The sequence below is a fragment of the Scyliorhinus canicula genome, chromosome 3 (genome assembly GCF_902713615.1).
Source record: "Scyliorhinus canicula chromosome 3, sScyCan1.1, whole genome shotgun sequence".
In the NCBI taxonomy this organism is placed as follows: Eukaryota; Metazoa; Chordata; class Chondrichthyes; order Carcharhiniformes; family Scyliorhinidae; genus Scyliorhinus; species Scyliorhinus canicula.
The window spans coordinates 160,440,565-160,465,324 of NC_052148.1; the positions used below are offsets into that span (position 1 = coordinate 160,440,565).

Below are 24,760 nucleotides of genomic sequence, written 5' to 3' on the forward strand. Positions count from 1 at the left end.
CACTGGAAGGGTGGTCTCCTGGAAGACACTGAAGCTGGAAGATCTACCCATTGGGTGCTCACCCCACCCACTGCTAAGGCGTACTAAGTCCAGGATCGTTTGCAGCCTCCATACCGCACTCCGGAGGCAGCCCCAGGACTTCTTCAGCTAAGTGGATGACATGGCAGCACAGTGGTTGGCACTGTGGGCCACAGTGCCAGGGACATGGGTTCGATCCCAGCCTTGGGTAATTGTGTGGAGTTTGCACTTTCACCCAGTGTCTGTGTGGGTTTCCTCAGGGAGCTCCGGTTTCCTCCCACAGTCCAAAGATGTGCGGGTTAGGGTTAGGTTGATTGAAAAATGCCCCTTTAGTGTGCAAAGGTTGGGTGGGGTCATGGGACTGTAGGGGGGTGGGCCAGGGTAAAGTGTTCTCTCGGAGGGTCGGTGCAAACTTGATGGACCGAGTGGCCTCCTTCTGCACTGTAAGGATTCTATACGTCTTTACTTTTGCACTCCAGATTGGCCCAGACACTCTTTTCCTACTGGCATCAGGGAGTATGGAGGGAAAAGACTCCAGTCAGGCCTTCATCTGCATCTCATTAGAGGAACGCAAATCGGTTTCACACCGCCTTTTTAGACAGCAGCGCCTGAACTCCTAATTCCACATCTGCTTGAAACTAATTTTTAGACATTAACCCCCCCACCATCCCAACAATAATGCCGCCAGTGGGTGAATGGGAGAAGTCTGGCCATAACTTTTTTATTCTATTCGGGGATTGTGCGCGCTGATGGAAAAGCCAACATTTTTAGTTCGCTAGTTGTCTTTGAGAAAATGGGGGAGAGCCATTAACTGCAGTCCATCAGGTGCTGGCACACCTACAGTAAGGGTAAAGATGGGAGTTTGGGATTTCGAGTAAACAAACGTACAGAAACAGGGTTGTGAACATTTAGTTTGTGATTCATATGGAATATAGCTCTTGATTTTAGGAATTAAAAATTTTAACTAGGAATTGGGGTGAGGGATGCATCTGATTGGGAAACTAATAAGCAACTAATGGAATTCAAACAAGCTTGGAGTTAATTATAATTACTAGCTAAGTTGTGTTTATCTTGTACGGTTAGAGTTGAAGCGTAAACATTTAACAATAGGTTAAATATACCTATTAACAATACCCCTTTTTAAATCTCTGAGTGGAGCCAGGGTGTCTATCGTTATCTCCCTAATAAGCTAAAGCTAGGAATTCTGGAAAAGAGGGTTGTAAAGCTCAGTTAGAGGGGAAATTGCAGGGGGTTGTGTTCCCATGCATACTTCTAAGTGTTCAAGATTGTGGGTTTGGAAGGTGTTGTCAAAGGAGCCTTGGTATGTTGCTGCAGTGCCTCTTGTATTTGGTACACACTGCTGCTACTGTGTGCAGGTGGTGGAGTGAATGTTTATTGTGGAGTGAATGTTTATTGTGGCGAATGGAGTGCCTATCAAGTAGGCTGCTTTGTCCTGAATGGTGTCAAGCTTCTTCATTGCTGTTCAAAGTTGTAAGTGGAGAATATTCCATCTTATTTGTGACTTATGCTTTGAAAATGGTGGACAGGCTTTGGGGCATCAGGAAGTGAGATACTCACTGCAGAATTCCTAGTCCCTGACCTGCTCTTACCGTCAAAGTATTTGTATGGTTAACTCAGTTCAATTTCTGGTCAATTGAACTCCTATGATGTTGATGGTGCGTAATTCATTGATGGCAATACTGTTGAATGTCAAGGGGGAGATGGCTACTGATTTTTCCTTCTTTCTTGTTAGAGATGGTCTTTGCCTGGCACTTGTGTGGTGCAAATGTTACTTGCTACTTATCAATCAAAGCCTGAATGGTGTCCAGGTCTTGCTGCATATGACATGCACTGCTTCAGTTTCTGAGGAGTTGCGAATGGCATATAACCCAGCAATCATCAGCGAACATCCCCATTTCTGACCTTTTTATGATGGAGGAAAGATCATTGATAAAGCAACTGAAAATGACTGAGCCTCGGACATTATCCTGACAAACTCCGGTAGTGATGTCCTGAGACTGAGATGATTTGCCTCCAATAACCACCACCATCCTAAATTGGAAACATACCACCGTTCCTTACACGTTGCTTAGCCAGAACTCTGGAACTCCTTTTCTAACAGCACTGGAGTGCACCCACACCAAATGGGACTGCTGCGGTTCAAGAAGACACTCAACACCACATTTGCCAAGGCAAATGGGATGAGCAGTAAATGCTGGCCTTTCAAGTGACACCCATATTCTGTGAACAAGTAAAATAAACCCCGCTGACAACAGGATTCAGTGTTATTGGTTTTCACTGCACTGTTTCTGTAGTCTCTTTCATCTGGTGAACACATCTAAATATGTAAAATGTAGCCGCACAACAATAACAGCTTATTCCTGCATAGCGCTCTTAATGTAATAAAACATTTAAGGCGCTTCACAGGTGCATTATTAAATAAAATATGACACCAAGTGACACAAGGAGATATTAGGTCAGATGACAAAAAGCTTAATCTAAGAGGTATGTTTTAAGGAATGTCTTAATGGAGGAAACTGAGATACAGGGTCAGAGACTAGTGCACGCATGGTGGAGGGGGAAGGGGATAATGCCTGAGTTTAACATAGAACATTACAGCGCAGTACAGGCCCTTCGACCCTCGATGTTGCGCCGACCTGGGAAACCCCTCTAAAGCCCATCTACACTATTCCCTTATCGCCCATATGCCTATCCAATGACCTTTTGAATGCGTTTAGTGTTGGCGAGTCCACTACTGTTACAGGTAGGGTATTCCACACCCTTACTACTCGGAGTAAAGAATCTACCTCTGACATCTGTCCTATATCTATCTCTCCTCAATTTAAAGCTATGTCCCCTCGTGCTGGACATCACCATCCGAGGAAAAAGGCTCTCACTGTCCACCCTATCTAATCCTCTGATCATCTTGCATGCCTCAATTAAGTCACCTCTTAACCTTCTCTCTAATGAAAACAGCCTCAAGTCCTTCAGCCTTTCCTCGTAAGATCTTCCCTCCATACCAGGCAACATCCTTGTAAATCTCCTCTGTACCCGTTTCAATGCTTCCACATCCTTCCTATAAGGCGGCGACCAGAGTTTTGTACAACTGCAACATGACATCTTGGCTCCGAAACTCAATTCCTCTACCAATAAAAGCTAACACACCGTATGCTTTTGTAACAACCCTCTCAACCTGGGTGGAAACTTTCAGGGATCTATGGACATGGACACCGAGATCTCTCTGCTCATCCACACTACCAAGAATCTTACCATTAGCCCAGTACTCTATCTTCCTGTTATTTCTTCCAAAATGAATCACCTCTCACTTTTCTGCATTAAACTCCATTTGCCACCTGTCAGCCCAGCTCTGCAGCTTATCTATGTCCCACTGTAACTTGTAACATCCTCTGCACTGTCCACAACTCCACCGACTTTAGTGTCATCTGCAAATTTACTCACCCCTTCTACGACCTCCTCCAGGTCATTTATAAAAATGGCAAACAGCAGCAGCCCCAAAACAGATCCTTGTGGTACACCACTAGTAACTGGATACCAGTCTGAACATTTCCCATCAACCACCACCCTTTGTCTTCTATCAGCTAGCCAATTTCTGATCCAAACTGCTAAATCACTCTAAATCCCAAGCCTCTGTATTTTCTACAATAGTCTACCGTGGGGAACCGTATCAAACGCTTTACTGAAATCCATATACACCACATCCACTGCTTTACCCTCATCCACTTGTTTGGTCACCTTCTCGAAGAACTCAACAAGGTTTGTGAGGCACGACCTACCCTTCACAAAACCATGTTGACTATCTCTAATCAAATTATTCCTTTCCAGATGATTATACATCCTATCTCTTATAAACCTTTCTAAGACTTTTCCCACAACAGAAGTAAGGCTCACTGGTCTATAGTTATCGGGTTTAGGATTTAAGCAACTGATGGTGAAGTCATTAATAGTAGAGAAATAAAAATTGAGGGGGGCATGGTAGCACAGTGGTTAGCACAGTTGCTTCACAGCTCCAGGGTCCCAGGTTCGATTGCCGGCTTGGGTCACTGTCTGTGCAGAGTTTGTACTTTCTCCCTGTGTCTGCGTGAGTTTCCTCCGGGTGCTCCGGTTTCCTCCCACAGTCGAAAGATGCTTGGATTAGGTAGATTGGCCACGCTAAATTTCCCTGTAGTGTCCAAAGGTTAGGTGGGGTTACTGTGTTACGGGGAAAGGGCTTAGGTAGGGTGCTCTTTCCAAAGGCCGGTGCAGACTCCATGTGCCGAATGGCCTCCTTCTGCACTGTAAGTTCTATGATTCTATACTCAAGAGGCTATATTTGAGGAGCACAGATATCTTGTGAGACTAGACATTACAGAGATAGGGAGAGGTTTGGCCATAGGTGAGTTTTGGAAACCTTCTTGCCAGAGCATGACAATCTTACACAAAGCTTCTAAAATGCAATCATTGCACATAGGATTTATTGACTTTATATTCGTAAAAGAAAATACATTGCAGTACATGAAGAAGCAGTTCAACACTGTTGTTTCAACAATTAGTGCTTTCAACCTGGCTCACTCATATCCAGTGATGCAAGGCTGGATCAAAAAAATCCATGCAAGCATGAACTTATGCATATAAAAAGTGACTCACAATTTAACAGTGCATTTTTGTACAGACTCCTGATTGTCTACAGTTGCTTATACAGAACATACAGATCTTTCAAAATCTAAGTTAAACAAGCCATTGGGTCTGCTAACTTCACAGGATGACACTTACCCGTTTATCAATATCTCCATGTTGTAGCTGAACAAATCGAGCACTGATGGCAGCTATATAGCTCTGCTGATTCGAGAAGGCAACGCGCCCTGCACCTTTAGGGTACTTTAGTTCTGGGTCAGTATCAATCCCTGCGTAACATACCCCACCATAAAGTCGATCCATTATCATAGCTAGCTCCACTGCAGAAAAAATATAAAAGCTTTTAAATTCAATTCTTAAAAACAGAACATGCAAATGCCTCTTCATAGTGGGCCCACTGGCCCAGTGTAAAGTACATAATAGTTTAATCACATAGCAGTTTATTAATAATCGTTAATTAGCTAAGGAGAAATTTGGAGTCACGAGTTAGGGGAGAGCTGGATAAGATAGTGAGGCATGAGAGAGAGAGCAGTTGTACTTTGGGAAGTCTGCTAGTTAGAGATAGCATAGTTTAATAGAGGAACCTTCTACTTTAGGAATGTGATCGAGTATTAGTAGAGTAATAAATTTATAGTTTTGTTTGTTAACAAAGCTTTGTGTTCTTTATTCAACACTACGCATCCAAGCCATCCAGATAAGGCAAAATAAAGCTTCATCTTCAGTATCAACAACCAATTAATTGACAGAAACCTATGATACTGATGTGAAGCACAATAAAAAGTTAACATTTGCTTGCTCCATGAACAAAATAGATACTGACAATGGATTTGTGACATTAACCGTTAGCTGTGACATGCAAACAAGGAGCAGTAGGCCATTCCGCCGCACGGGTCCGCCCTCAGGTCTGCCCCGCCATTTAATAAGACCATGGCTGATCTGACAGTACCTCAAATCTTCATCCTGTCTACCCCCACTAAACTATCAACCCTTTGTTTACCAAGCATCTATCCACCTCTGCCTTCAAAATATTTAAAGGCTCTGCGTCCACAACCTTTTCAGGAAAAGGGATCCAAAGATTCATGACCCTCAGAGAAATAATTTCACCTCATCTCTGTTTTAAATAGGAAGCTCCTTATTTTTAAACAATGGCTCCTTATTTTTAAACAATGGTATACTCCATTTGCAAGATCTTTTCCCGCTCACTTAAATGGTCCGTATATTTTTGTAGCCTCTTTGCGTCCTTTTCACAACTTCCTACCTATCTTTGTGTTATCAGCAAATTTTGTAAACATCCCTGCACCCAAGTTAATTATATAAATTGTAAACAGTTGAGGTCCGAGCACTGGTTCACTCATTACATTCTGCCAACCTGACAAAGACCCATTTATGCCTGCTCTCTGCTTCAGGTTATCTAGCCTATCTTCCATCCATGCCAATATGTTACCTCCTATAACATGAGCATTTATTTTCTGCAATAACCTTTGATGTGCACTCTGCGTACTTACCCACAGGACATGTACTTCCTCAAAGAATTCCAATAAGTTGGTTAAACAGGATTGCCCTTTCACAAAACCACGTTCACTCTGCCTGATTGCCCTGAACTTATCCAAGTGCCCTGCTATAACAACTTTAATAATAGCTTCTAACATTTTCCCTCGGACAGATGTTAAGCTAGTTAATGTGCAGTTTCCCTCTTTCTGTCTCCCTCTACGTTTGAATAATGGGAGTTACATTTGCTATCTTCCACTCTAATGGGACCTTTCCTGAATCTAGGAAATTTGGAAAAATTAAAACCAATGCATCAACAATCTCACTGGACACTTCTTTTAAGACTCTAGGATGAAATGAATCAGGACCTGAGCTCTTCATAGACCGCAGTGTCAACAATTTACTCAGCATTACTTCTCTGGTGACGTAATTTTCCTGGGTTCCTCTCTCCCTTCCATGTCTTGGTTTTTAGCAATTTCTGGGATGTTATTTGTATAACAGTTCTCATTTCAGTTAGAAAAAATAAATTACATAAGATATAAAAATATTAAGTGGCTTCATATTATGCTCCTTAATTCTGGTTTATAACATGTAGCATTAAAATCCAGGCCATCAGTTAATCTCAGATTAAATGACAGATTCATCAATTCAATTCAGTATCCAAATGGAATCACACTAATTTTAGAAATGTACTATTTTCACTGATCTACATCGATAACTCAACAGATTTTGTCCAATTTCACATGAAGCCTTGATGATGGCATTTATAAAGCACCTTTAATGTTAAAGCACCCTGAGGCTTTTCAGAGAGACCCGAGGATAAAATCAACGCGAGCCAAGGAGATGATGCTGGGACAAATGCCTAAAAGGTTTGGCCAAAGGTGAATGCACCTTTAAAACCTTCCGAACCTCCTAAGTGGAGAGTGGGAGACATTTGGGAGGAGTGGCGGAGGCTACAATGGTCAAGTGAAGGGATGGAGGGTTGTACAAAAAGATAGTCAGAAGATAATTCGGCCTGGTTCGTCTGACAGAGCGACCAGGAAAGGAGAAGAATAGTGTCTGTACAAGAGGATGAAGACAGTGGGTAAGATCTTCCAATGCCAACAGTGTAGAATGTTGAAGCATCCACCACTTTTGCGCTTTAGGACCATTCATAAGTCTTGGCACACACACAGGCACTGTACCTGTCTGGGAAGTTTAAACTTTCAATGGGTTGAATTGAGCTGATTGCGACCCTCCACGATCTCTCATACACCAATATGTAGTCAAGAGACTTGAGCTACATAGACATTACATAGCTGGATAGTTACCCTAGAAGTGTTGCACAGTTAAATCTCTGGTGTAACTCAAGTGATTGATCACTCACTTACCCACCCACCCCTTACAAGGACACAAAAACTCAACTTTATGGATGATAAAAGGTCAGGGCTCAGCAATCTTTCCCATTAGGAACATTCACCCCGGCACTGGCATTGACTGGAAGGACTGGAACAATAACTTTGGCCTTCCAAATTAAACTGATCATTCCAACTCGAATGCAAGATAAACAGAGATAGTACGGGGAGAGTGGAAGGGTCAAAAGAGTTCATACTGGATGTTATCAGCATAGGCATTGTCAGCAGGCTATGTTGTCTAGCAACAGCATTTAGATAGGGAACTGGAGGGCGCAAAGGATGCATTCTGAGGGATTCACAAGGTGACTAAGTGGCGTATGTTATAAGCAAGGTAGTCTCACTGTGCTGGACAACAAAGACCATTAATCATGTCAAAGGATCCAGAAGACAAGAAGGAATAAAGTTCCATAGTCACGGTGACAGCATAGTTATTTATGACTTTGGTCAGTGCTGCTATCGTGGTGTGAGAGCTGCACAAAACTACAAAAAAATTCAGGTGGAGTTACAGAAGAAATGACAATTCTGGGAAGTATTAAGACATTCCAAGATTTGGAAGAGGAAAGGGGTTACAGATGAAGTGGAAGTTCACTAGGTCAGAGTGGTCAAAGGTGAGTATTTTGAAGGCAGCTGGTCTGAAAGCGAGGGATCGATGCTTAAAAAGAGTAACCATTTCCAATGTCATAACTAGAATGGGGGCAGGAAGGCAAGTTGGGAAGTCAAGTGTTTATTCGGAAATGGGGCAAGGGAACAGAAATCAGACCCCCTGACGGAGATCAACTCAGGCTCTGAAAGTTTGTAGCTGCCTATTGCACAGTTTGTATAGTGTATACAATGTTTAGTCAAATTACAAAACATTGACGATTAAGACAAATCTAAGATACAAGAGCACTTAATTGGTATGCGATAATTTAACATTTTCAACAAAATATTCTACACCCAGAAAGATTTTTCAACTAGTTTAATGGAGCATTTTTCTTTTACCAGCTCTTAAAGGGCGAGGAACCCCTCCTACGAAAATGGTTTTGCGTGGATCAAGTGGCTGCGAACCATCCATTACGAAGTCACTATCACTTAGATTCCATGGCCGGATCTGGACCTAGTTAAAAATAATGGAAACCTTCATGTTACCTAGCTATTGCTGGACAAACAAAAAGACAAGACAAACATAATACAGAACGAAAATCATTATGTCAATGAGTAAATACTGATTCAACAGCAACATGATACTTGCTGTCAAATCATTATATTGAGACATAATGGCAGCTTTACACAGGTATTATTCTACCACCATGTCAATGAATTATTCGCATGTAACAAAAGATCCCAATTTAACTGATCCTCAACCAAGAGAAACCCAAATTGAAAATGTGGCTTATACATTAGATTGTTTGAGAATTTAGTGGCTCAGATAACAGTCCATTATTGTAGTTTGAACAGTTCATAACATGTATTAGACTGTAATGAAGAAATTCACTTTCAGAGAATGCATTTTCTTTTTTCCTGATGTTGTGGACCTGCTATCAGTGTCAGCCATGGTTCAGTTGGTACCACTCTTGTCCCTAGCCACAATGCTATGGATTCAATTCCCACTTGGAAGTCTAGAGCACAAAGATCAAGGCTGACACTCCAGTGCAGTACTGTGAAATGCTGCACTGTTGGAGGCGTTGTCTTTCAAATGAGACATTAAACCAAAGCCATGGGCTGCATGGTGGCGCAGTGGTTAGCACTGCTGCCTCAAAGCTCCAGGGTCCCAGGTTCAACTCCGGCCTCGGGTTCTCTATCTGTGTGGAGTTTGCACTTTCTCCCAGTGTCTGCGTGGGTTTCCTCTGGGTGCTCCGGTTTCCTCCCACTGTCCAAAGTAGCGCAGTTTAGGTGGATTGGCCATGCTAAATTGCCCTTAGTGTCCAAAAGGTTAGGTAGGTTACTGGGTTACAGAGATAGGGTGGAGGTGTAGGCTTAAGTAGGGTGCTCTTTCCAAGGGCCAGTGCAGACTCGATGGGCCAAATGACCTCCTTCTGCACTGTAAATTCTATGATTCTATGTGTGTCCTCGCAGGTGAATGTAAAAGATCCTGTGGCACTACACCAACGAAGAGGAGAGGAGTTATCCCCAATATCTTGATCTATGGGGATAAATATTGGCCATTGACATCACAAAAGCAAATGATCTGATCATGAGCATATTGCTGTTTCTGGGAGCTTTCTAAATGCAAACTGGCTGCTGCATTTCCCACGTTACAGCAGTGACTACACTTCAAGTGCTTCATTGGGTATCCCAAAACACTTGGCAGCCAATCGTCATGAAGGGTGCTTTATAAATGCAAGTTTTTCTTTCCAGCAAGACTGCCTCACATTTGTCTGAATGCACAAGGGAGGTCAGAGGATGGTGATTTAGCTTCTGCATGAAATGGGCACGGTGAAAAAGTTATAAATCTCCTCAGAGCAGCATTACAGGGGTCAGGAGCTTACTGTGTACAGTTTGTGGCTAAACACCAATCTTAACTAATGCTCCCTTTAAGCTGTGTGGCCACACAACAGTCAAAGGAGTTCTTGTACAGGTCATGCACAAGTTAGCCCCATCAAGTCACTGCACATGTGGGCGATGAAGCAAGTAGAGGCGCTGTACACTTAAACAAACCACCTGCGACAAAAAAGTACGAATGTGTATGTTGATCTCAACCCTCTGATGTTATCATGCTGGTGTGTGATTATACTGCTAACTATGATTCTAATACACATGACTAAGTTTAATTATGAGATGCTATTCAGAGAGCACTGTGCCTTTGATACATGATAATAGCAACAATTGGGGGGAGGGGGGTGGGTCAGTGAGTGCGATGGGGGGGTCAGTTATAAAGCTACCCAGGTGTTAGACGACATTTTAATCTATCTAATATTTCCTGGATAACTGTTGAGGTAAGTCAGAAGTACCTGAACTGTCCGATTCCAACTCAGGAGTTCCAGAGTTTTTCCAGAGGGTCCCAAGGGACAGGGGAATTTCCCTCGGAAGTTCAAACTTCCTGGGACAGTCCCAAGGAGTTACTGCGTTGGGTCTTTGACGGGGGATATGTCGCTCTCGGACCAACTGGAGACTGATCTGGACTATTATATTAATGTCTGTATACAGCATAATTCATAGCAATAAGAATATTGTGACAATAAACAGCTCAAGGACTTTGAGCTCTGAAATTATACAAGCCTGATGATTTTAATTTGTTGATTAGATATTGGAGTTAGCAATGAACAACTTTTTGAATTTGAATTTGTTTATTGTCACATGTACCGAGGTACAGTGAAAGGTATTTTTCTGCGAGCAGCTCAGACAGATCATTTAGTACATGAAAATAAAATTAAATTAAATGAAAATACATAAAAGGTCAACACAAGGTACACAATGCAAATACATAGACAGCGGCACGGGTGAAGCATACAGGAGTGTAGTATTTATCAGGTCAATTCATAAAAGGGTCCTTTAGGAGTCTGGTTGCAGCGGGGAAGTAGCTATATTTGAATCTGTTTGTGCATGTTCTCAGACTTTTGTATTTCCTGCCCGATGGAAGAAGTTGGAAGAGAATAAGCCGGGTGGGAGGGGTCTTTGACTTTGAGAGTGCAATAACATTGTTATCATACATGGCTACTCAGAATTTTGGCATTTCATCAGACTAAACTGTACTGGTGGAATCTTAATACTTTCATCCAGTTTAATAACTTGAGAAGCCATGAGTAGACAGTGAAGTGGTAATGTCACTGAACTAGTAATCCAGAGGTTTGGTAAATGCTCTGGAGGGTTCAAATTTGAAATCAATTAATAAATCTGGAATTGAAATGAATGAAAATGAAAATCGCTTATTGTCACGAGTAGGCTTCAATGAAGTTACTGCGAAAAGCCCCTAGTCGCCACATTCCGGCGCCTGTCCGGGGAGGCTGGTACGAATTGAAAGCTAGTCTCAGTGATGGCAACCATGAGACTGTCATTGATTGTTGTGAAAACCCATCTGGTTCATTATTATCCTTTAGGGAAGGAAATCTGTCATTCTTACTATATTTGGCCTACACATGGCTCTAGATCCACAGCAATGTGGTTGATTCTTAACTGTCCTCTGAAATGGCTTTGCAAACCACTTGGTCAAGGGGAAATAGAGTTGGGCACCAAATGCTTTCCGTACCAGCGATGCCTACATCCCATGAAAGAATATATTAGAAACCAAAATTGAAAATACAACCCACTTTTGGCAGAGTGTTTTTGGTTATTGCAGCCAGAGACCCAGGCACAACGATCATGTTTTTTTACATTCATCAGGTTTAAGCTAGTTTGATCCCGAATTACATTTGTAACCAAATTTTCGATTTAATTGTTCATTCTTGTGGTGACCTTGTTCTGACGCATTGCACTTTTTAGGATTCATCTTGTTTTGTACAACATTGCTCGCATACCATGAGGATATCAAATTATCCCTAATCATTCATGTATAAATAATACAAGCCCAAAACATTTACGCATAAAATAGATTGCAGTTAACTGCACAAAATATCTATGACCATTTCAAGAGGGGTTTTTAAAGAGACTCTCACCTGCTGTGAATCTCTATCAATTTATCATATTGCAAATTAAAGCCAACCTGTACTGCTGGATAGCACTTGCAATGTTAATTCTGACTTATCTTTTTACCTTTCCCTTTCTCTAGTTCATGCAAACTAATATGAAATAAAACAAACTGATGGCTATCTATTGGAACTTTATTACAGCTGTTCAATAGTTTGCTAACATAAATGAAGTGTTTAGGGTAATTGAACCAATACAACCCACTGACAGGAATATTAATGGTAAAGAGTAAAAATCCAAAACTACTAGTGATAATTAGTTTTGGTACAAATAAAGTAGAACAGAACTACTTTAAAAGAACTACATTTCAAAATGGGTTCTAACATTAGAACAACTGCCACAGACCCATCCTTTCCCATCACAAAGATACATGTTTCGCCTTCCAATCATGATTGCCAGGTTTTTAGCATTTCTGAGACTAAATGCATCCTTTTATGCTAAGCATCCGCTATTAACACTCCCTGCTGCTAAACACTTTCAGTAAACAGAGGGTGGTGAAACCTGAGGCTAGTGAATGTGAATTCTAAACCTGGTTTCAAAAATGCTTAGGCATCAGTTCCAATTTGAAGGCAACATTCACCTTGTTTTTTAAAAATTGAAGAATAAGGATATTATTCAGGGACTTTTCTTTCATTTGTAACATTCATTTGTTTATTGTCACCCAGATTTCAGAAATGAATTTCTAGATCATCCTACAAAAACATGCACTCGTCAGTTTGATGATAACGTTCCAACTGCTTAACCTTGAGCACACACATCTTTTTAATTATACCCCTCTTTTTCATGTGCTTCAAGGACTACAGCTGGCAAGATGAATAATTGTTATTGCCTACAAGCACTTTGAGATGCATTCTATAAACTTACTGGCTTGTCCTTGATAGTGGGGCTTGAAACACAAAGGTAGAGTTTACCATCCTCTTCAATACAAGCATCAATCAGAGCCTGGACAGAACTCTCCTCTTGAAATAGAAGAAATGCATAACCTGCAACAAAAAAAAAACGATCAGTGAAAATAGCTCCATTTATTTAATCTTCAACTGTATTTTAAAACCAATGGCAATTATTAAAATGATATTTGTTTGAAATTGGTCTAACACGCTATTTTTATTTGAAGCTAGTGATGTGCAACTGCGGACAAGGCATAAAAAAGCATATTGAAATAAAGTCACCCCTGGACTGCCAATGTGCATCTGTTAGGGGCTGGTGCAGAATGGAAGAGTACGCCAATACTGGTTCTCTATCATTTGGGATTAGGAAGACCAGGGGGATTCTTGGTATGTGTGTGCAAGTAGGAGGAAAGAAAGAACAAATTTAGCATATTTTGATTGGAAAATGCATTATTGATTAAACAAAAACTCAATGGATTCTTTTTTTTAAACTATTAGGTGCAATAGCAAAAATATATCAGTAATTAAGGAAACTCTCAGGTACGGTTATTAAAATATATAAATACAGATTTGCCAGCAAGCATGAAAATCAGTTTTCTTCATCTTACCCGTTTTATACGCGATTGAAAAATTAAGTGTTTTGTAATTAAACTGAATTTTGCATTATTTTAATAATGTTACTAAGTTACAATATGTTGTCATTATATTGGGCCCAACAGCCGCTACACCGAAATATTAGCATATACATTCCTCAAATGAGACAAGATGCTCTCACGAGATTTTATTCTCTTTTGTACCATGCAGCACTAGGGAAGCAGGAAACCAAATATAACTACTGCAGCTGAGCTCATCCCAAGGGCAAAACAGACCACGGTGAAACAGATAATAATCTTCCAATTACATTGTGGATTCAGAAATTTACAGTCACCACTGCCAGTGTGAACTTAGTCAAGTAGGCATTTAAAATGATTTAGAAGAATGCTATAACTATGACTGCAATTTATTTCTTCTCTGTTAAAAGTTATATTAATTGGTTTTCAAAGGATAGATAATAAAAATGAGTGATCCTTATAAGCTATATATTTGGTTTTCTTTTTAAAATAACCTTATGATTATGATACAGCTTTTTTTATATTCATGGGTCTGACAATCTTATTAGCAAACTCAGCAGGTAAACAACTACTGTAAATGTCACGCTATTCCTAGATTAGAAATAGGCGGCTCAGATGTTATTCTGGACCTGAACACAAATGTCTCAGGAAATATGTATTTTTTCCAAATTAAATTATGAGGTAGATAAATGGAAGCTAAGCAGAAAACATCTAATGAAAAAAAAATATTTGGCTCGGGAAGCAATTTGACATTGAGATGAACAATCAAGGGAGAGACATCCACATCCAATGAAAGAATCTTTAAAATCCATTTAAAGGCTTCAGCTGATAGTGTGAATGGTTGTGATACTGCCGGGAATGGATCGCTCAGGATTGAGGTTCAGCATGTAGACGAGGTCGGACTTGGATGGTTATAGTCACAATTTGGGCTGTTTCTCATGTTCCCTTTGTGAAGTAAGTGGCCACATACATCTTCCCTGGCTCATCTACAAGTTGAGAATGGTCTAGATTTTCCACGGAAGGTTGAAACTTGGGACTTCACCACTCGTTAGTTACCAGGTCGTGGCTGGTAATGTTTGCAATCAAGCACATGGTGCGCCAAGAAGAGGTGGGGCTCTTGCCAGTTTGGAGGCTGTGGAGTTTATTCTCGTATGGTTTTTGTTTGAGGTGCAGTGTCAGTTGGAATGCTTCATTAGCTGTCAGCTGATGGAGTTCTTTGAGGAGGATATTTTCCCTGCAGACATCAGGAGGGTCAATGTGTGCCAGCATTGGAAGGGAGATAGCAATCTACACGTGTTCCTCTAAAAGTAAGTTTTCCAACTTGAAACTACTGTGGTTAAAAAGGCAACCAAACCCTGGCCACCGGGGTTCACAGCCCAAGCAGTTAAAACAAACACTTCTCTAATGCTTCCATCTGAGCTGTTAAATGCCAGCCTTGTTTCTTCATCAATTATATTCAGAAGTCATCCAATAAAATCATAAGCAAATATCCAATTGGGGTTAGAGCAAATCCCGTGATGGTACATAGATTTCCTTTAGAACTTGAACAATTTTGTTTTAGCATTGTTAAATTAGTACACATCCACATTAGATTTAAATCTACATCAAGTTCCATTTGACTTACTGAAATTGAACCTGTGGAACCATTTTGTCAATCAGTGATTAACTCTTTTAATGTGGCTTCTATGTTCCAACTGAATAGGTGTAAAAACGGGTGAAGTATTTTTGGTTAAAAATATATAGAGCAGTCTAAATAAAGCGTATCAATTAATTAGACAAAAATAAACAAGTGCAAGGCAATAAGTAAAATTTGAAAATTGGGGAGACTACATCTCCAAAAAACATTTGCTTTCATAATTTAGGGCTAATTTTAACAGACGTAATATTAACAGATGGAAAAGTATTTGTACCTTCAATAACAGCAATATAAATGTACAAACAAGGTTGGTTTCACTATTCTTTTATTCATTCACCTACATGTTCTTTGTACATGATGTGGCTTTTGCTGCCAAGGCCACATTGTCAATTCCTAATCACCCTCAAGGTGGTGGTGAGCTGCCATCTTGAATCACTGCAATCTATGTGATGGTACCCCATGTTGGGTTGGGAGGTCAGGATTTTCACCCAAGTGACAATGAAAAAGCGGTAATATATTTCCAAGTCAGAGGAAGGAATTTCCTTCTTGTAGGAGGAATTTAGGGCGGAATTCTCCGCAGGGGGCCCAATTTGTGAAGGCCGTCGCGAACTCGGCCGAGGTTCACGACGGCCTCGGAGCCCACTCCTCGCACCTAATTCACCCCCACCCGGGGGGCTAGGAGCGGGCCTCCATCTTTCTTGGCAGCCACCTTGTCACACCGAGAATGTGAAGTCATCCGCACATGCGCGGGTTGTCGGTTCCAACCCGCGCATGCGCGGATGACTTCATCGCGCAGACGGCACGAACCCGCGCATGCGCGGTGGCCGTCTTTCTCCTCAGCTGCCCGGCAAGACGTTGCAGCTTGATCTTGCCGGGCGGCGGAGGGGAAAGAGTGCGTCCGTTTTGGACGCTGGCCCGATGATCGGTGGGCACCGATCGCGGGCCTGTCCCCTCCCGAGCACAGTCGTGGTGCTCCCGTCCCAAACGGGCATCTGGCGCCCGTTTCACGAATGCAGCGACCAGGTGTGGTTGCTGCCGTGGTGAAACGGGCATGAAGGGCCGGCCGCTCGGCCCATCGGGCTCGGAGAATCGCCGTTTGCCGTGAAAAACCGAGCACCTTGACACTGCTGGACTGGAAGGGGCACTGCCAGGGTGTATCGAAAACAACCTCTCTCTGAATGTCGGCAAGATCAAGGAACTGATCATCGACTTCAGGAAGCGTAGCACGACCCCCCCCCCCCCCCCCCCCCCCCCCCTCCCCTCCCTCCTCTATACCAATGGCTCCGAAGTGGAGATGATCAATAGCTTTAAGTTCCTGGAGGTAACCATCACCAACAGTCTGACCTGGTCCACTCATGTTGATGGAACAGTCAACAAAGCCCAACAATGTCTCTGCTTCCAATGGAAGTTAAATAAATTTGGCATGTCTGCATTGACTCTCACAAACCTCTACAGATGTGCCATAGAGAACAGCCTGGAATGGCAACTGCTTGGCCCAAGATCGCAAGAAGCTGCAGAGTATGGTGAATTCAGCCAAACGCATCACAAGCTTGCCACCCTCTGCCTCAGGAAGGCAGACAGCATTGTCAGAGACCCCTCACACTTAGGCTTTGCCTTCTTCCAAATACTTCCATCAGGCCGAAGACACAGAAGTCTGAACCCGCACATCCAGACATAGGAACAGCTTCTTCCCCACAGCTACTAGACTGCTCAACGATTCTCCCTCAGACTGATCTGTTCCCTGTAAGAATACTATTCATGGTGCCCTATGCTGCTCTTGCTCATGTATTTGCTTTGTTTGGTTCTTGTTCCACACTGTAACCAATCACTATTTATCAACGTACTTTGTCGATTATTCTTTTTGTCTACAGTGTACATACTGTGTACGTTCTCTTGGCCGTAGAAAAATACTTTTCGCTCTACTTTGGTACATATGGCAATAAATCAATCAATTGTGCCCGGTTAGTACTGCCAAGGACGGATGATGGGGGTTATAAAGGGTGGGGGCTGATGGGCGGACATGAAGCGGCCTCCGAAAGGTTGGGGCTGTGAAGGATGGAGTCCTGAAAAGGCGGGGGGAGGGGGACCTAAAAGTGAGGTGGGAAGGCCTGAAAAAAAGGGAAGGCCTCAGCCACCCCATAATGGGTGCCTGCATTTTTGGCAACGGGCGCGTTTAGCTGGGTGTTTCTTGGAGCTCGCAACATCTAGAAACACTACGCTATCTATGGGGACTCCGATTCATAGATCATAGAATTTACAGTGCAGAAGGAGGCCATTCGGCCCATCGCGTCTGCACCAGTTCTTGGAAAGAGCACCCTACCCAAGGTCAACACCTCCACCCTATCCCTTTAGAACTTTAGAACAGTACAGCACAGAACAGGCCCTTCGGCCCTCGATGTTGTGCCGAGCAATGATCACCCTACTCAAACCCACGTATCTACCCTATACCCGTAACCCAACAACCCCCCCCCCCCCCCCCCCCCCCCCTTAACCTTACTTTTTAGGACACTACGGGCAATTTAGCATGGCCAATCCACCTAACCCGCACATCTTTGGACTGTGGGAGGAAACCGGAGCACCCGGAGGAAACCCACGCACACAGGGGGAGGACGTGCAGACTCCACACAGACAGTGACCCAGCCTGGAACTTAACCTGGGACCCTGGAGCTGTGAAGCAACTGTGCTAACAACAATGCTACCGTGTTGCCCCATGGTTCAATTCGGGGCCCAGCAGGGAATGCCCCACTAAGGCTGAACTTAGTCTGGTTTCCTGCATTGAGGAGCTTTGCTTGCCAGAACTCCTCAGTGCAGGACATCCCAATTTCCAGTCCCGCTGATGCGTCCCCCGAAACCTCCCAAAACCTCAACTCTCCTATAAACAGGTCCTGGGTGCCACCTCTGCATCCCACCTCACGTGCACAGCTCACCAAGCTTTGTATCATCCACAAATTTTTTAACTGAACTTTGTACACCAAGGTCCAGGTCCCTGTAACCCCACCTAACCTAAGGGCAATTTAGCATGGCCAATCCACCTAACCCTGCACATCTTTGAACTGTGGGAGGAAACCGGAGCACCCGGAGGAAACCCACGCAAACACGGGGAGAACGTGCAAACTGTGCAGACAATGACCCAAGCCGGGAATCGAACCTGGGACCCTGGAGCTGTGAAGCAACTGTGCTAACAACAATGCTACCGTGTTGCCCCATGGTTCAATTCGGGGCCCAGCAGGGAATGCCCCACTAAGGCTGAACTTAGTCTGGTTTCCTGCATTGAGGAGCTTTGCTTGCCAGAACTCCTCAGTGCAGGACATCCCAATTTCCGGTCCCGCTGACGCGTCCCCCGAACCCTCCCAAAACCTCAATTCTCCTATAAACAGGTCCTGGGTGCCACCTCTGCATCCCACCTCACGTGCACAGCTCACCAAGCTTTGTATCATCCACAAATTTTTTAACTGAGCTTTGTACACCAAGGTCCAGGTTATTAATATATCAAGAAGAGTGGGGTTCCTAACAGATTACTGGGGTGCTCCTTTACACATGTTCCTCCAGCACAAAAATAATTTTTATTTTCTGCCACTCAGACAATGTTGTATCCATCTTATACCTTTTATTCTATGAGCTCTAACTGTGCAAAATTTTATCATATGTATTTTGGAAGTCCATGTACACTGCATCAACAGTATTATTCAAATCAATCTTTTTCTGTTACCTCTTCAAAAAACTCAAGCAATCTACTCGAACACAATTGGCCCTCAACAAATCCATGCTGGCTTTCCTTAATTAACCTGCATTTGTTCCAAACTAGAATTTCCCAGCACCAAGGTTAGACTGATTGACCTGTAGTTGCTGGGTTTTTCTTTACACCCTTTTGTGAACGAGGGTCTAACACATATAATTCCCCAGTTCTCTGGCACCATTCCGGAGTCTAAGGAAGTTTGGAAAATTATGATCAGTGCCTCCAAAATTTCTATTCTCGCTTACTTCAGTATCTTGGGATGCATCTCACCCAGTCCTGATACCTTATCAATTTTATATACAGACAGCCTATCCAATATTTCTGTTTGCTCAATTTTAAACTGTTCTAGTGCCTGAATTACCTCCTCTTTCACCATGGCCTGGGTAGCACCTTCATTCTTATTAAAGACAGATAGAAAGTATTAATTTAATACCTCAGTCATGCCCCCGTCTAATTGGCCCCACTCTACAGCTTATGTCGATAGAACTATTTTCTATTCCCTTTTATGGTGACTGCCAGTCTTCTTTCAAGCTCATTTTTTGATTTTATTTATCTAGTCAATTCCCTTTTGAATCTTCTATATTTGGCATGGTTCTCAATTTTTTTTTTAACCTGACATCTGTCATAAGCACACTTTCTGCTTCATAATTTATTTTTGTTTTGTTACCCAGGATTTGTTTGCCCTATCTTTCCCCTTTATTTAAATATATCTTGACTTCTCAAGCTCTCCCTTCTTTAACGGCAGCCCATTGTTACAGTTTTGCCTGTTAATCTTGGATTTCATTATCATCCTAACCTTATGATACAATGATCACTGTTCCATACATTTTCCAACTGTTCTCCTACTGGCACCTGATCCACTTAGTCCACCTTATTCCCAAGAGTCAAGTCCAGCAATGTTTCCTTTCTTGTGGACTACAAATATACTGCTGTAGAAAATTCGCCTGATTGCACTTTAGGAACGTTACTTTACAGAATTATTATCCCATTCTATGTTTGGATAAAGCCCCCCATTATAGTGACTCTATAATTCTTGTACTTCTCTGTAATTTCATAGGAATTATGTTCCTCTACATTTTTCCTACCAGTTGATTGCCTATAGTCTACACAGAGCAATACAATTGCACCTTTCTTGACCCTTAGCTTTAGCCAGATGGATTCTGCCTTTGACCCCGATGGCAGAAACTCTGCATATTTAAAAATTCTTGAACATGTACTTGGAAGTGCCGTAGCCTATAAGATTACAGACCAAGAGTTGGAAGGTATGATTAAATTGGATGGCTCTTGTTCAGCCAGTTTATATACCATGGGTTAATTGTCCTTCTTGTGTACCATAAATATTCTATGCACCTAAATTTATATGATTCTTGTGGCCTCACAACAACCTTCCTTTGTGCTTGGTATGACTCCAGCCAGTGGAATGTCTTCCACCACCCCAGCTCCCAGGACTTCAATTTTACTTGGGCTCCTGGATGGATGCCACACTTGAATAAACAAGCTGGATTCCAGAGGTGAGATAAAGCAGCAGTTACCCATGTATGGACAAAGGCTGCAATGAGGTCTATAGCTGAGTGGCTCTAGCAGGTCCCACAACGAGCAGGTGAGTATGTGCTGTTCTACTACCATGGTATATGAACCTAATGATACTACAAATATTTCTTTAGATCTCCAAGCTGTCTTATGGCCAACTTGAGATTGATTTCTTAGTGACAAATCACATCCGCCTATGTATTTCAATTCTACATACCTTCGCATTTTATGATTACATGGATGTACACTTGTTCTGGGACAAGTCCAATGTGAACATTTACTAGCTGTTAAAACACACTGAGTGGCCCAGAATAAATTTATCCCAAGTTTTCCATCTTCTCCACTTGCTAACTCAGCAACACCGCAAAGCTAAAATCTCAATTTATATGCTGCAGTGTCTTTGGCACAGATATCCAAACTTTACAACTAAATAGCACAAAGCACAATCAGGCAGCATCAATTATGAACACAGGAGTGGGAGTAGGCCATTTAGCCCTTTGAGTCTGTTTCTCCATTCAATAAGATCATGACTGCTCTGCAACCAAACTCCATTATGATTTTCATCTAAAGTAAAGCATTTATAAATTAAATGAATGTTACAGCAGTATAAATTCAGTCCCAGTTCCAAGCATGAATCCCTCTACCTCTAGGCCAGAAACAACTAACTTGTGGATTATTCGCAAAATTCTGTTAGGTTAGTTTATAAGTAGTGTATTGACTAGGAATCCAAAAAACACTTGTGACAACATTTCAAAAAATAGTTAGCCAGCCGTCAGTTGTGCAGCAACACACAAAGTTTAATCATTTTAGTGCACAGATAAAACAAATTCAAATTGTGTTTAATTGGCTGCAACCAGTATATATCTGAGACGGACATTACTAGATGCCTTACCTTTTGGTGGAAAATAGGATTTGCTTTCAGCCTTATGAGGCCAATCAACAACCAAAGGTCCAAAACGACGAAAGCTGGCAGTAATTTCATCTGTAAAAGAAATGCTTAACAATGTATATAATTCCGACAAATAAATACGTATGGAAAAGAAAAACTTGAGCTATTTCACAACTGGCATTACCTTCATCGATATCTGGGGGAAGGCCACCAACAAACACTTTACGTGAGTATCGTTCAATTCGTTCCCCATTCTGGTGAGATGAGCAGCAATTAACAGAATTCAGAACCCCAGGGACAGACTGATCACCATGTCCATCATCAAGAAAACCATCTTCAATGGGGAACAATGAGGAGCGGCCTGCAAAGAATAACCACAAATTGAAATTTCAAGAAGGACTCAGCTGCATCACGCAAGGATTAAAGCCTTCAAATTATTCAATTAACATAAAGCGTTTGTACAATGCAAATTTAAGTAAATTTAAAGTTTAATGAGCAGAATAAAAGATGGCAATTTGTTTACAACAAACTGTTGCATTTACATATCACTAGAGGTTACAAAAATAATCATCCCTGGGCCCGTCACAGATAGGTGTATAGAAAACTGATGCTAAAACTTTACAAGCTTCACTGATGGAGGATTATCAGGAGTGAAATATGTGCATATGGTTTATAAAACCCAACTTTATTAAACCCGAGCAAAGTTTTTCATCTTGCACTCATCAGGAAAGATTCGTAAGAATGCCAAATCTCAAAGACAACAACGATTTATACTGAAATAAGACAAGGATGTTGATTGGTTGACAAGTGGAGGCAGAAGGAAGGGACTGAACAGATTGGTAATAGGATCACTAATTTAGGCTGTGCCCTACAGCATGCTTGGTCTGAGGTACTCAAATTTCTTTCATTTTATAATTTGATTTGTTTGTGCCTCAATAAACATGCTTGAAATGCACCCGCACTGTAAACTCACTTAAGTGGAAGAGGTAGGGAATTGCAATTAATGACACCTCCAAACACGTGGTAAATCTCTCTGACAATGTATTCTGAAAGTGAGAAGCTTGTTCTTGTGCATGGCTTCAATTTTTTGTGCCTTCATTCCAAATCAAACTGAAAACTGCACTCTCCGTTTAATCTCCTCTATTCCTAGCTTTCCCACCTCAATCCAGTATCTAATGAAGGTGTTGAGTCCTTGTAAGAGTAATGAGCTGCACAATGATGTATATGGTAGGCTCATGGCTCATTATGTGTAGGTCCAAGATGAACAAAAGTGATGTCCCTTTTCTTATTCATGATTGACTTGGCATAAATGGTTCAATGAGTTGCTACAACGAGTTGTGAACAGGTTTTCCACATATACGAATGAAGGAGTCGTTCACCTTTGCAAAGACCATACAGGGCATTACTAATGGTGTGCAAATCTTGTCCATGTACTCGTTCAATATTGCGAGCCTATACACTAATGTATTGCTCAAGAAAGCCATAGACATTTGCAGGCTGTCACGATATCATGGCAATCTAGACATGCCACCATTGTCTGAATCTGTATTTATTGAGCTTATGAGCAATTCGTGCAGTCGGGTTCAGTTTTAATGACGCCATGTATGCCCAAGTAGATTGTGTTGACAGAGAATTTCTTCTGGATCCAGCTTCTGCCAACATCTTTGTCGGTTTTGATGAGACACATATCTTTGTTGGAATGACCCCTAACCTCCTACACCTTTTTAGTTCTGATACGTAGGTACGTGATACGTTTGCTATACTTGAATCTGCAGCTGCATGTAATAAATTCCATACACACCTCAATGGTGCGCTCAAATTCACCTTCAAAATGGAGCAGTGAAATAAGCTCCTTTATGTCAACATGCCAGTTAAGAAATCTGTGAATTGGTTCTTGACTACTGTGTACTGCAAGCCCACTTCCACTCAATATAATTTTGAATTGAAATTGTTTAGCAAATGTTGTCCAATTGCAGAATCACATGAGGGACAGGATTCTCCTGCAATCATCGGGGCAGGCCATACCGGCGCCAAAGAGTGGCGTGAACCACTCCAGCGTCGGGCCGCTCGGAAGGTGCAGAATCCTCTGCACTTCCGGGGGCTAGGCTGGCGCTGGACTGGTTGGCGTTGTGCCAACCGGCGCCGAAGGGCCTCCCGCTGGCCGGTGCGAGTTGGCACTTGCACAGGGGCGCCAGCGTGTTCTGGCGCATGCGCAGGGGGATTCTTCTCATCGCCGGCCATCGCGGAGCCTTACACAGGCCGGCGCAGAGGGAAAGAGTGCCCCCATGTGGGCCCCGATCGCGGGCCAGGCCACCATGCCCCCCCCCCCCCGGGGCCCGATCACCCCTCTTCCCCCCCCCACCCCGAGGACTCCGCAAACTGACCTCAAAGCCAGATGCCGCCGGTATGGACCTTGTCTAAACCACACCGGCTGCACTGGCCGAAAAGGGCGGCTGCTCGGCCCATCAGGACCGGAGAATCACTGGGGGGGGGGGGCACTGCCAATTGCCCCTGACCGACACAGCACAATCCCCGCCCCCGCCTAAAAAACGGGACCGGAGAACTTGGCAGCTGGCGTCAGAGCAGGTTTCACGCCACCCCCCAGCGGGGGGTCGGCGAATCCCACCCCTGATGATGGATACTACGTTCTGAGTTTTGAAAACTTGGGCTGGTTCAGTATGTTCAGTACTTAGCCTACTGTGAGCAGCTGAAGGGACATGCTGTTTCATATGATCCCCCAATTAAATTGACAGTTTTGTGTGCTACAAGATTGGCCTTATCTGCAACCTCGTGTAGGACCCGAGGCATTTATTCACCATGCAAGCTTGATGCTGAAATAAATAGGGGGTATCAAGCCATCCTGTGGGATAATGGCCACCCCGATCAGGTCATTGCATGCTGTGTATCACAAACATATGACTGGACCCAACATCATCACTTTCAGTCTAGTCTACCTCAAATTATTCTGGAAGGGCAAGGTGTCTCCAAAATTTGAGCAACACATGAAGCTAGCCTTAGCAACACGGGTGGTATTCTCTACTAACAGAATTTTGCTGTCAAGCCAAAACTTGTTCTGCCTCCCATACAAATGAGTAATGTGGTATATGAATTTCAGTGCTGGTGTGATGCCAGGTATGTAGGTCCCAATGATTGGGGGAATCATATGAAACAGCATGTCCCTTCAGCTGCTCACAATAGGCAAATTACTGACCATACTCAAACAGCCTGAGAATATAAAACTCAGAACATAGTATCCAACATTAGATGTGATTCTGCAATTGGACCACATTTGCTAAATAATCCAAATTACGCTAAGAATTTGTTCTAAGATTTACAC

At 42.6% G+C, this 24,760-nt stretch overlaps 1 protein-coding gene across 2 annotated transcripts in view; it reads right to left on the minus strand.

Moving 5' to 3' along the window:
• Window positions 1-24,760, minus strand: part of cpeb2 (cytoplasmic polyadenylation element binding protein 2) — a 159,098-nt gene that overhangs the window by 11,741 nt on the left and 122,597 nt on the right. For both annotated transcript variants that reach the window (XM_038791615.1, XM_038791617.1), the window contains 5 exons: window positions 21,608-21,784; window positions 21,427-21,516; window positions 12,999-13,117; window positions 8,514-8,628; window positions 4,789-4,970 (listed from right to left, as the gene is read on the minus strand). In XM_038791615.1, coding sequence (XP_038647543.1) covers window positions 4,789-4,970; window positions 8,514-8,628; window positions 12,999-13,117; window positions 21,427-21,516; window positions 21,608-21,784 — 683 coding nt within the window. The remainder of the gene's footprint in view (window positions 1-4,788; window positions 4,971-8,513; window positions 8,629-12,998; window positions 13,118-21,426; window positions 21,517-21,607; window positions 21,785-24,760) is intronic.